The 18,525-nt window shown below is 39.4% G+C and overlaps 1 protein-coding gene across 4 annotated transcripts in view; it reads right to left on the bottom strand.

The window, feature by feature from the left end:
- The window catches only part of shroom2a (shroom family member 2a), a 32,984-nt gene that overhangs the window by 12,236 nt on the left and 2,223 nt on the right, over window positions 1-18,525 (bottom strand). Inside the window, exons 1-4 of one of the 4 annotated variants that reach the window (XM_053431053.1) lie at window positions 15,974-16,113; window positions 15,771-15,870; window positions 9,254-9,402; window positions 270-392 (exon numbers count right to left, since the gene is read on the bottom strand). In XM_053431053.1, coding sequence (XP_053287028.1) covers window positions 270-392; window positions 9,254-9,402; window positions 15,771-15,773 — 275 coding nt within the window. In that variant the 5' untranslated portion in view covers window positions 15,774-15,870; window positions 15,974-16,113. Of the gene's footprint in view, window positions 1-269; window positions 393-9,253; window positions 9,403-15,770; window positions 16,129-18,231; window positions 18,443-18,525 lie in introns of those variants that run through there. The other 3 variants (XM_053431051.1, XM_053431052.1, XM_053431054.1) reach the window with 3 other exon arrangements.

The raw sequence follows: 18,525 nt of genomic DNA, 5'->3' as shown, positions 1-18,525 counted from the left end.
TCTTTATACTGTACATACATAATTATATGTTTACATATAATTATAGAATCCTAACTATCCATTAATTTAACCTTCAATCATTTTAACCAATGCAATAGACAATTTCCTTGGCATTTCCACATCATCCTTTACAGCCCACTGGACACAACATCTTTTAATGGTCATTTTGGCAGTAAGGAAGACAATTTAGGAATGAAAACCTCTTTACAAAAAAATTCTAAAGTTTGATCGAACACAGACTCAAAGGAAAACTTTAAGATCCCGGTTACCTTGCATCATATCTGGTTTGCCAGACTGGCGTGGGCGGGGACTGTGTTTTGGCAGCCTCTGATTGGTTTTCGTTAAACTTGGTGGAGTGCCAGGAGTGAGGCCTGCTTATGGGTTCATTCCGCCTGTAGAGAGGGCAGAGAAAGAAAGAAAAAAAAGACCAAGTGGATTAGAGACCAACCCCTTATGGAAAACACTAGTTTGCTTCCATAAATGAATCCGGTAGACCAAAAGCTACAGATAGAGCTGTTGCTGCAACTCTGCTGCTGCTCCAAAAGGAATTATTTTTGTCTACTTTACTGCATCTAACATATATAGAAACATGTTGTAGTGTTTACATTCACCAATGGATCTTGTTGTGGATGGTTTAAATCTACGTTTCGGCTTGAACACAAACTTTGTACAGGAGTTATGCATGTGACACATACCCTTTAAAGCGGTTCTTTCTGAATTGCATGTCAAGAGAAGGTAAACAGAACATAGGAGCATACAAAAATAAATGAAACAAACCAACATCAGATGTAAGATGAAAGATGGTGTTTGACATGCTTTACAAATGGGACAAACATTATTCATCTAATGACACGAACAAAGAGGCATGCCAATGAGGGCAGGTAATAAACCACAGGAGAGGGAGAGGTGCAGTGAGAGGAATGAAGATGATATTATTACTAGACCCATGATTGATGTGATTGTGGATACGGAGCAGACAGGATCGGAGGAGAGTTGAAAGGGGGAACAGGTTCTACTGATTACGATGAAGCCACAGAACTGTACCTCATGGAACTTCGCAAAATCTTCGTGAGAAAGCTTCTTGCCACATGCACGTCATTCTCTGAGGGCATTTTCTGAGCTACAATATCCACCATTTTCATATTCCTAGGCAGCAGGGAGGAGGAACACACACACACTAAGAGCTCACCGACAATTGACTGGACTCACAAAACAAAACAAGAGAAAGAGCACCAGACATTTAGACTTTTAGCTCTTAAGTTTGCTGCACAGAAGTTAATGAGTTTTGGAGGTCAGTGTAACAAAAATTCAAAGGATAAATGTTCTTAAACCAAAGCATTATCATAAACTGCTCTTAATTCACCAAATTATAATATGCAGTCTAGAACAATGTGGATGTTGGCTGATACATGATGTTATAGCTCCCTCTCCTGGCTACAGTTATATCACTGTTGTTGTCACTTAACTAATTTTCATAAAAGTTGAATATGAAAAAAACACCTACTTGAAGGACCTGATAAAAAAAAGACTAGACTAGAATGAGTCACACTGTGTTCTTCTTCTGTCATTAGGCTCATTAACAAAATGCTACAGAGCTGAGGTGAGCTGAGGTCTGTGCTCAGACTTTGCCATATGGTCCCAAGGGGGAACACAAATCCCAGCATGGGGTGGGGGATTTAGGAGAATAGAGAATCTCTTACACAGTCAGATCAGCCACCTCACCCCTCTATCCAAGCTGTCGTCTACCTCGTAGACAGTCTCTCTCTCTCGTGAGCTCAAAACTGACATGGTTTCACAGCCACAAGGGACTTATTGTACTAACACCTGTAGTAATAGTAAAAATGTGTGCATGTGTGTGTGTGTGTGTGTGTGTGTGTGTGGGGGGGGGGGGCTGGGGTATACTGGATTATTGATTTACACTAATGTGTACTGATCAACCCACAAATTTGGGGATTTCATTTTTAGCCCCTTAGTAGTTATTTTTGTTATTGTTCTATTTATTGCAGATGTAATTTAGACTCGCTTACTACTCTTACTGAGAAGGGACTGTGAAACACTGGTCACGAATTTCAGACAAAGCTTTGGTTGCTTTCGATCTTGTCGGACTCGAGACTTGCACCACAAAGCCATGAGGTCAAGAGGTCCTGCACCCTCAGTCACCTTGTCTAAAGCCCTTCAGTGATCTGATGACAAGGGGTCCAAAAAACAGCTCCCTTCAAATGAATGCCTGAAAACAAACCGTTGGCTAAAATGAATTGAATAAGTTATATATTTATATATGTCCACTACACTCATTTTACAGATTTGGAAATTTCAGACTGCAACAGATATCTGCTCAAGCTCAATAAAATGGGACAATTCTACAAAATTAATAGTGGATTAGAGTTAAGGCCTATTTAGAGGACAAAGAAAAGCCAACATGGAGCTCAGTCTTCCTTGTCCCCTCACAGCCTGTGTTTCTGAGGCACTCGGAGCTAACCACACATGGCGCCTGCTATTGGTATGCAAATGAGGCTGGTTTTATTAGGCCTATCGTCAGGGCTACAGCTGGGCCAGCACAGATATGCTTGGAAAGTGAATCAGTTGGGTGGGATGGGGGCAGGGGAGAGACTGTTCTCTAAACTGATCACTGGATGATCGGACCCACGTCACTTCGAATGTGTCCGGTACCAACCGGTCCACATTCATAAATAAACAGATCACACAGAGGACTCATTCAACATGACACGGAAACATCCAGTTAATTATCAATAAATTGAAGCTGAAACACAGAGGAGAATATTCACTAATGATTTTACCTATAAGCCTTTTCCCTCAATGATTAACTTACATTTGTTTTTTTTTATAAAAAAAAGCTAAATCTAGCTGATCGTGGCTTAACCTAGATGGCGGATGACCTCATACTGAATGATTAGACAGAACACATTCAAAACAATAACACAGTATTAGGGTCATATAGTGAAACAATGAAAGCCACAATATGTTAAATGTCCCTAGCTCGTTCACCTAAACATAACAAGGCGGACAGATGCAGGTGAGACTACTCTCAAACAGAGATGACAAAAAGTTCAGTGTCAACAGGTCAGTCAAACTTAATATAAAGTTAATTGGACTCACCCAACATCTGGATAAAAGGAATAAAAAATGGTCACAATCGTGAATCGTGATGTGTAAAAGAGCAAAAAAATTATATTGGACGGGAGCTCAGTTTGGGAGGGAGAGCAGTTGTATCCGTGCGCTGGTCAGGCACCACATTCCTCAGACACTTCAAAGACAGACTAAAATAAAGAGACGTGGAGGACGTCTGAGCATCATTGTACAACTCCAACACTGATCCACTACCTCCAAACACACACTAACTGACTACTCAAATACACTATATCCAACATAGAGTGGTCATTACTAAGGCTAAGTTCTCCTAGCTCAACTAATGGGGAGATTTCCTTCAGGATTATGGGGGTTTCACCCCTGAGAGGGGGTGGAAGAGCGTTCAGAGAAGGAGGAGGGCTATTGTCACAGCCAGTCTCCTTGGAGTATTCCCGGTACCTTGCCTCATCTCATTGGCTCTAAGGGGCTAATATGCTAATGAAGGGAAGAAATGCCGGACCCCTCTTTCCCTATCTCCCCTGTTGAGAGGCAGACATGCATTTCTGCCATTACTATGACAACACGTTGATCTCTAGGGTGTGAGGGCACCCAGTTTCCTGAAAGCTTAGGGTAATGAGCATTGTAACTGGTCAACAGCGATGCCAGTAACACATGGAAAATACAACTTAGTTTTCAAAACAAATGACTCAAGCACATTTTGTTGTAATTATCTTTTCGGTTTGTTTTTAATTTATTTCAGTTTAAGAAATGTATGAACTGGAATAGTATATAAAATGAATACCTAAATCAATAAACCTCATGGTCATTAGGTTTAGATTTAAATATATATATTTTTTCTCTTTTAACGGATTTTACAATAATATTTAGACATCATTTGCTATCTTTGATTTTAATATTTTTTAATTATTTTGCTTGTTGTCTTTGATTAAGTTAAAGTTAGTGGATAAAGTTGTTAGATGAAATTGTTATTATTATTGTTATTATTATCATCTCTATTACCTTTCTAAACTTTGTAAAGCAACCTTGGGTATCTTGAAACGTGCTATATAAATCCAAGTAATCATTATCCATTACAATACTTAATGACAAACTATAGAAATCTATTCTTACTGTGCTAATATTTCATTGGGTTTTCCTATTTACAGTTTTTTGCATTAATGAATAGTCTTATGACCTTATGCAGACTTGTTGCAATAGCATAGTAAGATTAAATACATTGATAAATGCACCATTTCATTTAATTTATTTATTCACAGGGACAATGTGCATTAACTAACATTTCTGTGTGTGTGCTAGTGTTAGTGGTTTCTGTCATGAACATTGACTTCAGACACTGTCTTGATCAGTTATCATAAAACTAATCACATCTGGAATGTGGTTATGCATGGAAACGATTAACATAAGTGCCAAGTGTTGTTCATTCTGAATGGAAGTGTCCAATACATGCCTCAACTTGCAGGATAATGAATTTATACAGCAACAGAATACACAATACCGTTCGTATGAAAAACTAAATCTATTATCCAAAAGATATGTCTATTTTTATTGTATTTTATTTTTTTTACCAGTTTAACTAGAAGACAAGAATACAGTTATCATATTTGTGTTGGTCTAGACTGTTGCGTTTGGTTAATGACAATGAGAAATGTCAAACAGGAGAAAAGTCTCCTGGCTGAGTGACGAACAAGTGTTTTCTTCCTCTTATTATTTCCCTGGCACGAGTGCAAGAGGTCTGGTGACAGGCAACATGCTTAGGAAAGAATCGGTTCAACATAAAAGGTGATAGGAAGGCAAAGAAATTCAATGTGATCTATTGTGAGGAAGGAAATCGAGCATGCATATCAAACAAGGTTTTCTATGTGAGGTCCATAAACTTTAAAATGAATTCTCATTAAGCTTAACTAATCATATCATATTTAATATTATGAGTCAGATAAGAACAGAATGTACATAGTGTATAATGGGCAAATTCACAGCCGTCTTTTTAGGCTTTAACAGTCAAACATCTGTGTCTTTGGCACAGGAATTAACTACATTATCTCCATTAAACAAAACACATTAAGTGAAGCCTCACGTATTGTATTGTTAGGTTGAAAAATCCTGAGGCTATAGGATCCAACCTGCTTTTGGAGGTGAGACAGTGGATTCCACTTGGTTCCTGAGGGTCTGACAAAGGCCTTCTTTTGCAGACCCTACAATCAAACCAGTCATGTTTCGGGTGAGAGAGGTGAACCATGAGCAGCATGTAATGACCAGCACATTCTTGGGCTGAGTGGCATACCAGCTGTCAAGTCACCGGCTGCCCGCACTGACCCACAGCCCAGAAACATTTCTGTCAGTGGCTGAGGGTCTCAACAACTTTTCAATTACAAAACTATCCAGCATGTTCTGCGTCTGACACAAAGTTCATTATTACAGATCAGGGTAAATCATGTCAGACATGACAGGTATCATTTCAACATGTCAATGAAAGAATGGTGCTGGGCCTCACTGGGACCAGTTACCTTGAGTCTCAGAGTTTGAAGAACGATAGACGCCAGAGTTTGTGGAAAAAAAAAACATGGTTTAAACTAAGAGTATTTCTTCTTTGATTGGACTGTCAATTTTTTTTTAAGACTTGATTTGAATTGTCATTTGCTGTCAACTCACCTTTGGCATTGGAACAAACCAATCTAGAAACAGAGGGGTGCAGCTAAGACAAGCCAACTATGAAATCTCTAAACTAGGATTTCCTCTGCTGAGACCCACACAATTATAAGAAAGCTACTTCTCAAAACAAGAATTCCAAACATACTACAGAGGCTTATTTTGGAAAACAAACGTCAGTAGGTGTGAGCCACTGCACTGCAACTCCTACTCAATGCTTACACTTAACGGCTGTGAGCTTTACCAGGGAAAATTGGATTGTGCACTAAACCGCTGGGCATACTTCACTCATCTAAAATAGCCACACTGGTGTATCATGGTGCTGGAAACCCAGTTTTTGTAATAACAACAACAACAGCTTTATGTGTCTCTTTCAAAGCTAAGTAATGAAGCATATGAGCAACTGTGGTACTTCTGTTGCAGCGCCAGAAGAGGGAAACCAAATACCACAACAAATTTCAAACCTCATGCTGTAAAGTTAAATGATTTACTCCACAGTTAGTTGCATGTTGCAAATAATGTGAAGACTTTGTGGATAAGGAGTTAAGTTCCGGTGATCACTGATGTGATACAAGCTTTCAAAGAAACACGGGTCAAATGATCTGTGTTTCTGTAAATTCTAGTTGCACTGGTTAAAAATACCAAAGTGTTGTGTGCACTCTTTGTTTCCTTACTCTCAGTGCAGATGCTCTGAAGACAAGTGCAGACCATATAAGGTTGGAGACATTACTGACTGGAATTAGACTTTGAATTTGCTACATTTTCCCACATTACAACCTTTGTGTTTTTCAGTTTGCAAAGCATAACAGCAACAAGCTGGAATCCATGCAAATGTAATGTGAAGGAGAATTATAGCATTTTACTCTATATAGTAATTAGTGTTGGTGAACTTTAAACAAACAGTGCATAAAACGTGCAATTTAACTTTTGGTCACACTCTTGTATTGTCTTTGATGTGCAAAATAAGATTTCATCATTTGACATCCCTAGTTTAAGCGCAGAATGTGCATTAGTTTTGTTCACGCATGTGCAAAGATGACACAAAGCTTTCCCACAGATAACCGCACCTCTTCTCTTTGTGACATGTGAAAATATACCAACAATTTCACATTATTAGTCACAGCATGCAAAAAATGTGACTTGCTAAATCAAGCTCCTCCCTTCTGCTCTCTGTAAAGAAACCACACCTTTACACAGGAGCAGGTTCTGACAGCTTCCTGATCCCCATTCAGGTATCCGACGTTATCCATGAGATAAAAAGAAAGGGTTTGATGGCTGGCGTCTGCATGCCCGGGCACAGGTAAGCAGTAGACAAACATCAGGGCTCTAGGGACATTAGGTACAGGCAGCAATATGGACTCATACACCATGGTATGTTTCCAAACCCAACAGCAGTTTCCAACACAACATGCAGACTGCACTTGGTTGAAAAGAGGAAGAAATAGGACTGGAATTGAAGCATTGAGGTTCTTTAATGAACCATCATCCCTTTGCTGTTTTCTAAATCTGACAGAGACTTGTTATTGTGGTCTTTGAAAATGACTGAGTGGAGATTCCATTGTAAAGTGTGAGAAAAAAGTAAACTCTTCAACACAGACCGACAGGAGAAACTAAGAGTCCTGTGGGACTAAACGTTTCTCTAAAGTGAAGCATTAACAATAAGACTTGACCTTGTAAGGAAATGTCTCTCTCTATTTTTGAAACACATGCTCAGTGAAATGACAATACTCAGATCCTTTGGTTATTCCTTCTTCTCTTGTAAGTGTAATCCATCCACTGTTTATGTCCTATTCTTCTTTTGTTTCAAAATGATCTTGAACTACCACCTGACTCAGGCTGAAGGAAATTTAGTTGATCTCCCCTTCCTGAGTTATGGAGTCAAATAATGACTAGAAGTGTTTGTAGAACATTATGATGTCACAGTTGACCTTTTGGATACAAAATATAAATGACCACTATATTTGTCATAATATGTCTCAGGATCAGGATAATATTTCTTGTGTTATGGCCAGATAACTTGTTTTTTGACATCTGTAACCTTTGAACTTTGACCAACAAAATCAGTGTCCCCAAAAGCCGTACATCCATAATCAAGCACATACATATGCATATACCTATGCATGGACTGAGGGACTATTCACCCACAGCCAGTGATTAGCTAGGCACTTATATTTGTACTGCTTATTATTATAAACACTTCATTACTGCACATGGAACTAATGCACTCTCTTTACAGTTGGAGGTGTGCATTTGGATAACAGTAAGCAAAAACATAATTTATCAAACTATATGCTATAAGTTTGCATCTCCTACAACTCAATGGATTCTAGAGTAGCTAAGACACACCCATTTTCAAGCAAAAAAATTGACTAAGATTCCTCTTGTAACTAAGCCCAGTCCATATATCCTTTAAGTCGTAAAGACGTCACTTCCTTAAGATTATAAGGGATTTTAAGATTAAGATTTTAATGTTCAAAAACCCATCACTAATCTACTTCATTAGATCTATGTGGCCGTGGTCTGATCAGATTTGATTGACGTTTAAATGACATGGGTAATCAAATACACACAGATTGTTACTGAGTGTAATGAGTCCTTGTTTGCAGATCCTATTATAGACATGTCCATTGAGAATAAAACACAATGACCTAGACTCACAGCCACTTCCATGTGGAGGGATAAATGGTGAGTGGACTTCCTTGTACGGGAGGATTTGTTTGGAGATTACGTTATGATATGATACAATGCAGAAAGCAAAACAGACGGTCAGAAGGAGACAATAAGACTAGTGTTTCATAAGAACAAGGTCATTTGTCAGAAGGCCTCCAGGACTCAACTGACAAATGATTCATCAGTTAAACAAGATATGAACACTAAACAATATGGCAGAGCCAATAAGTCACAAAGGCTGGCATTTGCCAAAAGAGTGAATGTAATCATTTATAGTGGGTTAACTGTTCAGCAACAGTGTGTTCTTTGCTTGTTTGTGAAAGAATGAGATGTGTGCAGATAGCAGAGAAACAATGCAAGCTAGAAATGCCTCATCACAGAGGGTGTGAGAGCAACTGATAGGAGGTGTACTGAACTGATACCAATATCTCAGCCCTACAGCGTAATTTGCATCTTCACTTCCCCTTGTTTATTCTTCTCAATCCTGCCTGTGTGGGATCTAACAGGAAAAATGATGTCATCCACAGCCTCTCCTTTTTCGGGACCTGATCGTCATGAAACCTAAGTCACTAACCAAGCACACCTGTTGACAACCCCGCACAACCTAGCAAAACAGGATTGTCCAGCTACCAATAACTCAATGGAGACAGTTAAAAAATCCCAGAAAGTGTAAACTAGTCCACAGACAGGCTGTGCTGACAAGCTGTAGGGGCTGGGATCCTCCGTCACCTTGGTTTATTGGTAATGTTTCCATGGTGAGCTGTTAGGGCGAGGGGGTGGTGCCCTTGCGATAACACCAGAGGAGGGGGAGCTGGGATTGGTTACCTACCTTTTCACCACCAGAGTGAGGGTCCTGTGGGAGCCTTTGACGAGGCAGATCGCTTCTTGTCTGTAGCCAGTCAGGGGAATCTCGTTGATGTTGACAAGCTCGTCTCCCACCTGGAGACACACAGCGGCTGCCTTGCTGCCCTCCTCAACCTGCAACATAAACACAGCAGATGGAAAACAAGAGTTAAATACACAGATCTTCAGACATAACATAATGTTTCAGGATGAATGTTGTTTGTGTAAAGATAATTTTTTGGGCATTATGCCTCATCTGACACTTGACAGTCTAGAGCCAAAACAAGAGCAGATGAATGCAACAACTATGACACAGGACATCTTGGCAATGTTAAGCCATATAAGAATTTAATCTTCCTTATGCCTCCTAAGTATATTAATTGGACAGTGTGTGTTGTTAACCGGTTGGTCTTTCTTTTGACTCATATTTGACCTAAAAACATAGTTTTAATGTCTTTGTCTATCCTCTGCGATTGGGAAATTCCCACACACACACACTCAGGGGAAATAAAAGGTGGAATCTTGGTCATAGCTCAGTTATTTAATCCCGTCGTGCAGTGTCTCTCCTGCCGTCAGCTGGACAATAGAGACAAGAGCATCTCAGTCACTTGGGGACAGCCCAAGTTTAGACAAATTCCAGTTCTATACCGAAACCAACTTTTAATTTTCTGATCTTAGCTGGGGTTCACCGGTACTATGTTCAGAAACACCAGCAATTCCTTTCTGTTTGAACTGAGGATGACATGTGCTTACACACTTAGTGGGAAAGGTCTAAGAGTTCAGAGGAAACTAGATGACAAAATGTCTTTATAAACCATTGGATTGTGTACCCTGCTATGATGGAATAACAGGGTTAGGGCCCAGTCACACATATGTAAATGTATCAGTGGTGGACCTTCACTTCCCCAAGACTCACCACTGATACATTTGCGTACATGTGACTGTGACCATAGAGAGGATGTTGCACTTTAATCATGAACTTGCAGATATGCAACCAGCACTCAGAGAATACACATATTATAAGTGGCAGAGAAGAGACTTCTTATGGTCAAGGGCCTTCCACTACCGTGAAGGAGATTAATTAACCTAATCTGACCTAACCTTTTTATTGATTAAACTAGCATTATCTCATAAATCAAGGTTTTTTAAATGATAATGTGGTGGCAACTTTTTTAACATATTTCATATGTTAAAAAAAATAAAATCCAACCAACTCAACTTAAATTGGCAAGGGGTCTCTGCTGGCTTCTTGGCTGCTCAGCTCTGTCTCTTTCTATCAGCCTCTCTGCCATGTGTTGCTCCTTCCTGTGGGAGCTCTTTCTCCTACTGGTACTGGTTCTCTCTGAGCCGTCTCCATGCCCAAACAAGTTTTTTTTACTAAGGTTCAAGGAGACGTCTTATATTGCTTGATAACAAGAAACCGGAAACAACAGACTGACTGGTATTTCTGCTTCAATGGGGCTCACCTTTTTAAGTGTATACCACGTATTAAGAAGGCTGAGTCCTTCCCACCGGTTTGAATCCAGTGGGGGCCTTAGCTGCATTTTGTCCTCTCTCTCGCTCTGTCTCTCAGCCACCTCTCTCTCTCCCTCCCTTTCCCGTCTATCTACCCCTGTTAAATGAATGCCAGAGAGCCCCAAAAAACATATCAAGTAATTATCAAAAGAGCTGTCAATATTCTGGATAAGCCACTACTACTACTAATGACTAATAACCTAATCATTTCAGCTATAAATCAGGGATAAGGAATTTAATTCCTGTTTTCCTTCTCTATGTTCATGAATAGAAAGAATGTTCATGTTGTTGATCGAGGAGGTAAAATATTAATTAAATTCTTATTTAAATTCCCATTACTTTATCTCAACTGCCGCAAGTCTTTGCGGCAGTTGAGATCTCATAAAGTTACCAGTGTCTTGTTGACTCTCAATCGAGCATGTGACAGAAGAAAAACACTCTTTACCAGAGTGAACAGCAGGAGAGCCAGTTTCTACAGACCAGGATCAAAAGCTAATAAAATACTTCAAAAAGCTGCCGTTCAAGCCAGTGACATGATGTAAAAATAAACTGTATTGTATTCCAGACACCTGGAATAACACATATGTCAATGGGACGTACAGTTAACTGAGTACAGTGCACTGAGGTCAGCATATGCTTGTGTCGATGTACTGTTATCTCTGGAGAGGACCCACCGCAGAGAAGATATTAAAACTGAAAGAATCGCAGCAACAGAAAGGGCCTGGACATGACAGACGTCCCCCTGGCTAAGGTCAGAGCTGTCCTCACACTGACGCAGGAAAGTCAGATAACAGAAGTGCAAGACAGCGCGGGTCGGTGTGGAAAGACAAGCAGTGAGAACTTGCCTGGCAGTTGGCACATTAACACACAAAGCCAAGCTCTGCAGCTGATTACCAGTTCCCCACTCAACCTGTGAGTGGGGGCTGCATGACTCAACTGCAGAGGTATGTGTACATTTACAGACCATTACGTCTTATATGGCCTTTTCCGCAGCACAGAAACCCAGAGCCAAAGTAACTCGAACATACCCTCTTTTCATTCTTCTGTAATTCAGATTTTGAAGCAGCGTCGAGGCTGCAGATTTTTATGATGGCTGGCCAGATTCCTGAGATGGTCCTGATATGGAAGTGAATTTTGCGGAATCTGAATCACTGGCTGATACAGTTACTGGAAGTAGCAGTGTTTAAAATGGACATGAGAACCGTTTTAATAAACAGGTGAAGTGATTTTAATCACATTTTCTGGTTGGTTTTACTCAGGGTTATAGCTGATGTAAGCTCAACATAAGGACTTTGACGTTAAATGAGACCGGACTGCCCCACAAAAAAGAGAGAAAAAACATATATTTATTTAATCAACATAATTTAAGTTTAGTGTGAGTTTCTGACTGTGATGTTTCTTACCTATCCTCTGCCATGTATAGCCCCTCCCCACGCATGGAGCAGAGCAGAGGAGAGATAAGTTGATAACTACTTACGCTAAGTGAGGATATTGGAAAGTCCAAAAAGTCTCTACTAACTAATAACTGTATAATTCTTTTACGTATAGAACAAAACAAAAAAACAACATTGCATTAAAGCATCACTTATTGCCCCAAAATCTGCCTCAGAGAGCTGCACTTTCTGACTTCCCCAACCAGTCTTAGCTCCAAGCCAACTGGTTCCTACCGTAGTTTATTTACTGAAACATTTTTAACTACATGTTTGGCTCTTCAGTGACAGTGAGTATTTACAAGGGCACAGTGTGTGCATGTTGTGTTTGCGATAATAAAAGAAGATGTCAGTCAGTGCTGAATTATTTCTTGACAACAGCATATCTGTAAGACAGCCTTGAGCTACACACTAGCTTCCCTTTTACACAACCTAACAAGAAACAATAACAACTGAATATCTTGAGGATGCAAATTTAAAAAACAACAAACAGTTTCAAGCAGCTGTAAAAAAAGAAAACCTGAGGACAAATAGAAGCAGCGTTCGCACAACATCAAGGCAGGAGATTCATACTGCTTCTCCGAACATTTTTCACCATGGCAGCTCAATCAGCACGAGTCATATACCATGTCCTTTGTTTACCATCTTCCTCCAGGCTATAATCAGTGAAACTGCAGCCATCCTGGAGGCCGGAGTACCCTCAAAAATAGCCTTGTGTCTTTCTGTGGGACATTAAGGGAAGGATGTGGTGGCAAGGAGGATAAGGAATGTGTCTTTCTGCTGACTGATGTCCTGTGCACTGTGCTGGCAAGGGCACTGAACTTGGACCTCATATAGTGATTTAGGTGTTGTCCGCATACATCTTTGAAAATGTCTATTGCAGTTTGACAAGCCAGCAGCGACCACATTAACATAAGACACCTAAACTTTTCATGGCGCATCGTTTTTTTTTAAAGGTAAGCATTTGGAACTTTGCATAAAATCTTCCAATTGATCACATTTGATTGTGACATGCATTAACCACATTGAATGCTTCCTAAGTACACACAGTACATTTGTGCATAGCTTACATATGTGGTGTCTCATAATTAAAAAAAATGTATTTACTCATTATTTTCCAGAATTAACTGCATCACCAAACTCAATCAGAGCATCACGTGCTTTATTGTTGATGTCTATCCTGTGTTTGTTTGATAATGACGGCCAATTTTGTGTGCTGTCATTATCAAGTACATTTCTTGTTCATATGATTTATTCACTGTTGTTTGAATTGACATGGATCTAAAGTTACAACAGGACAAAACAATAAAAGTATAGTTTCTACTTTCTCCTTCTCTCCTCTCATACAAAAAAGTTAACCTATCTTGAAATAAACGAGGATGGAATGAATCAATGTACTTTTGGTCATGAAGACAGTTTAAAGAGTGCAAAACACAACTAACATTGGTATTCATAAAGGGACTATATTATTGGCTGTTAGCATGTGAACTATCTTTCAGTAAATTTTAGTATGAACAGCTGACATTGTGATTCTAAATTTCTTCTCCTCTGTATTTATTCTTTCATCAGACAGTTTGGGATGAAAGACAACTTTTATTTTGAAAATATAGGGTTTCATAGTACAACGTTTATATATACACACACATGAGTTTGAGCCTTGTGTATAAAGGGAATTCCTCATGACCCTGGAACAGTGTCAGTATAATAGTTCATGTCATAACAAGGCAGCAACATTTAGCTTGAACATTTAGGACACACTAAGAAAACTTAAGAATGAATGCCTCGTCTCTCATACATTTTAATACTGAACATTTCCGTCGAAGAGACGGACTGATCCATTCCTTCTTCTCAGCTCAAATATCCTGAAATAATCCTTCCAGCATTCCATATTCCTCCCTCTGAAATCCTGACGTCCACAAATAGAAAACTATCTGAATCTTCTCGTCGCTATCATAATCCTGTTCTGTATGAATCACTTTTACTCCAGAGGTTGAGCAACCCCCAAGAGAAACAGAGCCACACAGGGTCCAGTAATTGGTAAAACCTGTTTACCTGCAGGTGATTTATTGCAGCGTGTAGGAACAGAGTCAGTTTTGCATGTGTCTGGTGCTGGTTCTTTAAGAGCAAACAATATTTTCCTCCATATTAACTGCGATCCTGGCAGAAGAGACGTATGTATGAGGCGCATGCCCAGCTGTGTTTGGTAAAACAGGATTATTTAAGTTTATTGAGACTAAGGACCGTAAATCCATGAAGACCTTGAACATAACCTGAGTTATGTGTGGAATGTTAAGAATTTTAATTAGATCCAGGATATTTTTTTTAGCAAATACCTTAAACCTCTCATCAACTATAGGCCTTTTTTTAAACTATCTTTCACTTTAGTTATCTGAGAGAATGTGGAAAGGTGAAAAAAACCGCAATAAAAAGGTATTACATTTGGCCCTCCTCGACAAAAGTGTGTTCCTCAGGTTATATTAAGACTCCCTGCTCACTACTCATGCTGAAACACAAACACATAAAAATAAGAACAACGCATAAAAAAAATCACGTCCAGTTGAAGTCATCTGGAATTTTCTGATCATTAAAGAGATGTATAATTCAACAGTGAACTGGACTGTGGCTGACCAAAAAATCAACATGGGTGCTGGTGTGTTACATGGTTCAGCAGGAAGGAGTGTGACAGGGAAATAATACATAGAAATCTTTCATGCATTGTTTCTCAGTTTTAGTGTTTAGTAAAACATGTTTTTTTGTGAGACAGATCACTATACAATTCAAAGAACTAGACTGATCTGTCATTCCTACATGTTCAGGTAGCATAGAGAAGTGCTGTTACTTTTACACAGTATTCAAAGATATAACACACACTGACCATGAGGGAGCAAGAGCAGCCTATATTTTGTTAAACTGAATAATCACCATCCAAAAACATCGGCCAGATAAAGAACCAATGGCATTGAGGTAGTGCACACAGGCTTACACGCACAACAAGTCTGTCATTTTATTAACAAATGTTTATAAGAGGCTTCTCACATTTTTCTACTATCTGGCAGACAGATATAATTGAGGAGATATCGTAGGCTTACTTGCATCTTCATCTTGTTAACACAAAGAATTTAACAGCACACCTTGTAAATAACTGGGTCTAAACTGAGATCTGCCCCAAAAGAGGACAAATCACTAATCCAGACTTAATTTATCCCATCATGCCATTCCTACGAGCTTCAGGCTGTCACGGATAATTCACTACATTTAGAAAATCAAACAAAGCTCCAACATTCCTCCCCCGCTCCTGGTACCACATGCTACCCTCCGAACTGAAATTCAGCACAGCACAAAAATATGAGAATGCAAATGTCCAGGTGGGCTCCAATAACTCGCACTGTAGCAGGTGACAGCAAACTAAACTCTGAAGCCTTTGAAGACACTGTGACATACACATGGGAGTTCAGTCCATGATCAATTTACTGAAAAGTTTCTCTAAATTGTGAGTCTGCAGTAGGTGAAACTGGGTTTGAGTAAAAAGACCTCTCAAAAAAGGAGTTAATATCTTACCATCAGATGCAAACAAATCCACTTGTGTTGGTCCTAACATTCAGTGACATAACATTTACAATAAAATGCTATGTGTAGTCCAGCTGGGCACTGCTTTGCCCTGCAAAAATTCAGCAATGTGAACTCACCATTTAATCTTAAAGCTTAAAGACTTAAAATTGCCATAGTTCTGGTCATTTGAATCACATGCTTGTAAAACCTACGGTAATGGGGTGAAAGTAGTGCTGACTGTATCCCTCTGAGCCCATATGGTGCCTGAGATCCTGAGTTTCGTCCACTGGAGTTGGACTTTGGACCTCCTTTGGGTCAACACAGACTCACTCAGCCAACAAAAACCAAGCAGAAACACAGCTCCTGACTAACAGGTGCTTGTGTATTTACCATGTCAACTTAATGAGCAAGGTCTTCTGTAGTTAATCATTACACAGTGAAAAGAGATGTGAGGTAACAGTGTGATTTTAGAACTGATTGGGCCCCACTTTGATTAGTTAGTCTCCCTCCTCATGGCCACTGTGTGCACACTGTGGCTCAGGCCACCCACTTAAAGTTATGACGCATGAGAATTACAGGCATTAATGCATCATCCGTTAAATGTTTTTTTATTTGGAAAAAGTCTATAAAATCCTGACTTTTAAGCATTTCACAGCACATTCAGCCAAAATGCGCCAGATGATCTCAGCTTTGGAGCACCTCTGAGTAAAACACTTTCATACTCTTTACATAGAGTAGATACATTTCCAGATACATCGTTAAATTTAATATTTGAGTAACCGAGCACAAACCAAGACAGTTGTGCTCATGGTTTTGAGGTCGTGCTTCAACTTAGGTGGTTTGAGCTAAAAGCTACCATCCGCATGCTAACATGACGTGACAATGCAAACACACTGATGTTAAAGCTACAGTAACTTTTCATAATTTTTATTTGTAGAGTAGGTAGAGAAGAGACCATTTGCCGTAAGATTGCAACAGTCGTGATGCCTCCAAACCTATGGATGTTTCCAGTCATTTCATCATTATTATATTATTATTGTTGTTGTTAATAATAATAGAAAGGGAAGTATACCAGGGGAAACTAGAAGGGCACTCAGAGAGCAAAGCCCAACAGTCCCCTTATGAAACCACTTTTTTTTTTTTTTAAGTTTCGCACCAAATTGTACACAATCATTAATATCCATCCTCTGAACAGGACTGATTTTTAATCAAGATCTATGAATTATTCTCTGGGAAATCGATCAAATTTTCCTATCTCACAATATCAAAAAACGATGAAAAGAAAATCCTGGATTTTTACCAAAATCTAATGGCTTCTTTCCTGATCCATACAACATCCTTCATCCAAGTTCCATGGTTGTCTGTCCAGTAGTATTTGCATAATCCTGCTACTAATAAACAGAGAGAAATGCTAATGAAAACATAACCTTCTACAGATAATTGCAAATATGTCAAATATTTATGTAGCAAATTGAAAAAACTACGTAAAAACTGAAGATACAAATATTGCTGTCATGAATCAAAAGCAACCTCATACAAGGATGTTTTAAGCATTGATTTAAGCTGGAGCAGCAATTTATCACGCCTGATGTCCTCCAACAGAGCATTCCAACAGCATCACCTTTGGTTTTAACCAGAGGTGTTTTCAGTTAATCTTGTCTCTCTTCTAGCTATCCTCTGCCAGCCATCATCACCTGTCATGACAAATGTCCCATGAATTCATTCTAAATATATCTATTGGAGTCCCTTTAGAAATGACATTGAGGATGATCACTTGAGAAGGAAAAGACTTCAAATAAGGTGAGACAACTGGACATGGACAGTAACTGATGGTTGAGCTGAATGTTGCAGCATTTAACATAATATTTTACTGCATATAGTTGTATATACATTGATTACTGATTTATGTCTTCAGTATTGAAGTGTATAACCTGTTAATGACATTTTGATTGGATCATACACATGAAGTTCTCTGTAGGACGTGTTAGTGTGAAAGCAAACGTCCTTGTGACAGTCTTCAGAGTTTCGGCCCGCTAGTATAAAGTCTGCAGAAGTCGATGTGTGACCACAGCAGGAGATCCCCCACCGGATGCTATCTATCACGCAAAAGATGCATAAATAAAAATAAATAAATAAATAAATATCTCTGGATGAGAAAGCGGTGTCACACAAGTAGATGACACTGACGTAGATTTAACCTGAGTTTGTATTCATTAGAGCCTAAGCCAATGTGGATGTGCTGAAAACCAAATCACGTGATCTCCGCAGCAGAAATAATACACGACATCCTGCCTCTGTCTCCTGCCCCGCTGCATCTGAGCAGAGAAACCCCTACTGTGCTGTACATGTGGGAAGGTAAAACTATGGAGAAAGTCCAGACCCAATGCTCCTGAGATCCACCACAGGACATGTCTGAAAAACAGCTTTACACTTGACACATCAGTTCTCATATTTTGGGGGGATTACTCACCTTGGTTATGAGAAGTGGCTCTCGATGTTCCTGTCCACCTCTGAGTGTAAATCCCCATGGTGCACCTCCAGAAAGAAATACATCCACCAGCTTCCAGCCCTCACCAACTCTGCTCCTCGGATCCAGATCTCCTGATTTCTGCATCACGTGCCAAAGGCGCTCAGCTTCCGAATAGTGTAAATCATTTGTATATCCCTCAGCATCCATGACACTGTTACAAAAATAAAAACATTTTTTAATGAAAGTATTAAACATTATCCAGTCAACACTTAATAATAGGCACATTTTCTAAAA

The sequence above is a fragment of the Pleuronectes platessa genome, chromosome 9, assembly GCF_947347685.1.
Source record: "Pleuronectes platessa chromosome 9, fPlePla1.1, whole genome shotgun sequence".
Lineage (NCBI taxonomy): Eukaryota > Metazoa > Chordata > Actinopteri > Pleuronectiformes > Pleuronectidae > Pleuronectes > Pleuronectes platessa.
This window is presented reverse-complemented; position numbering and strand designations above follow the sequence as displayed.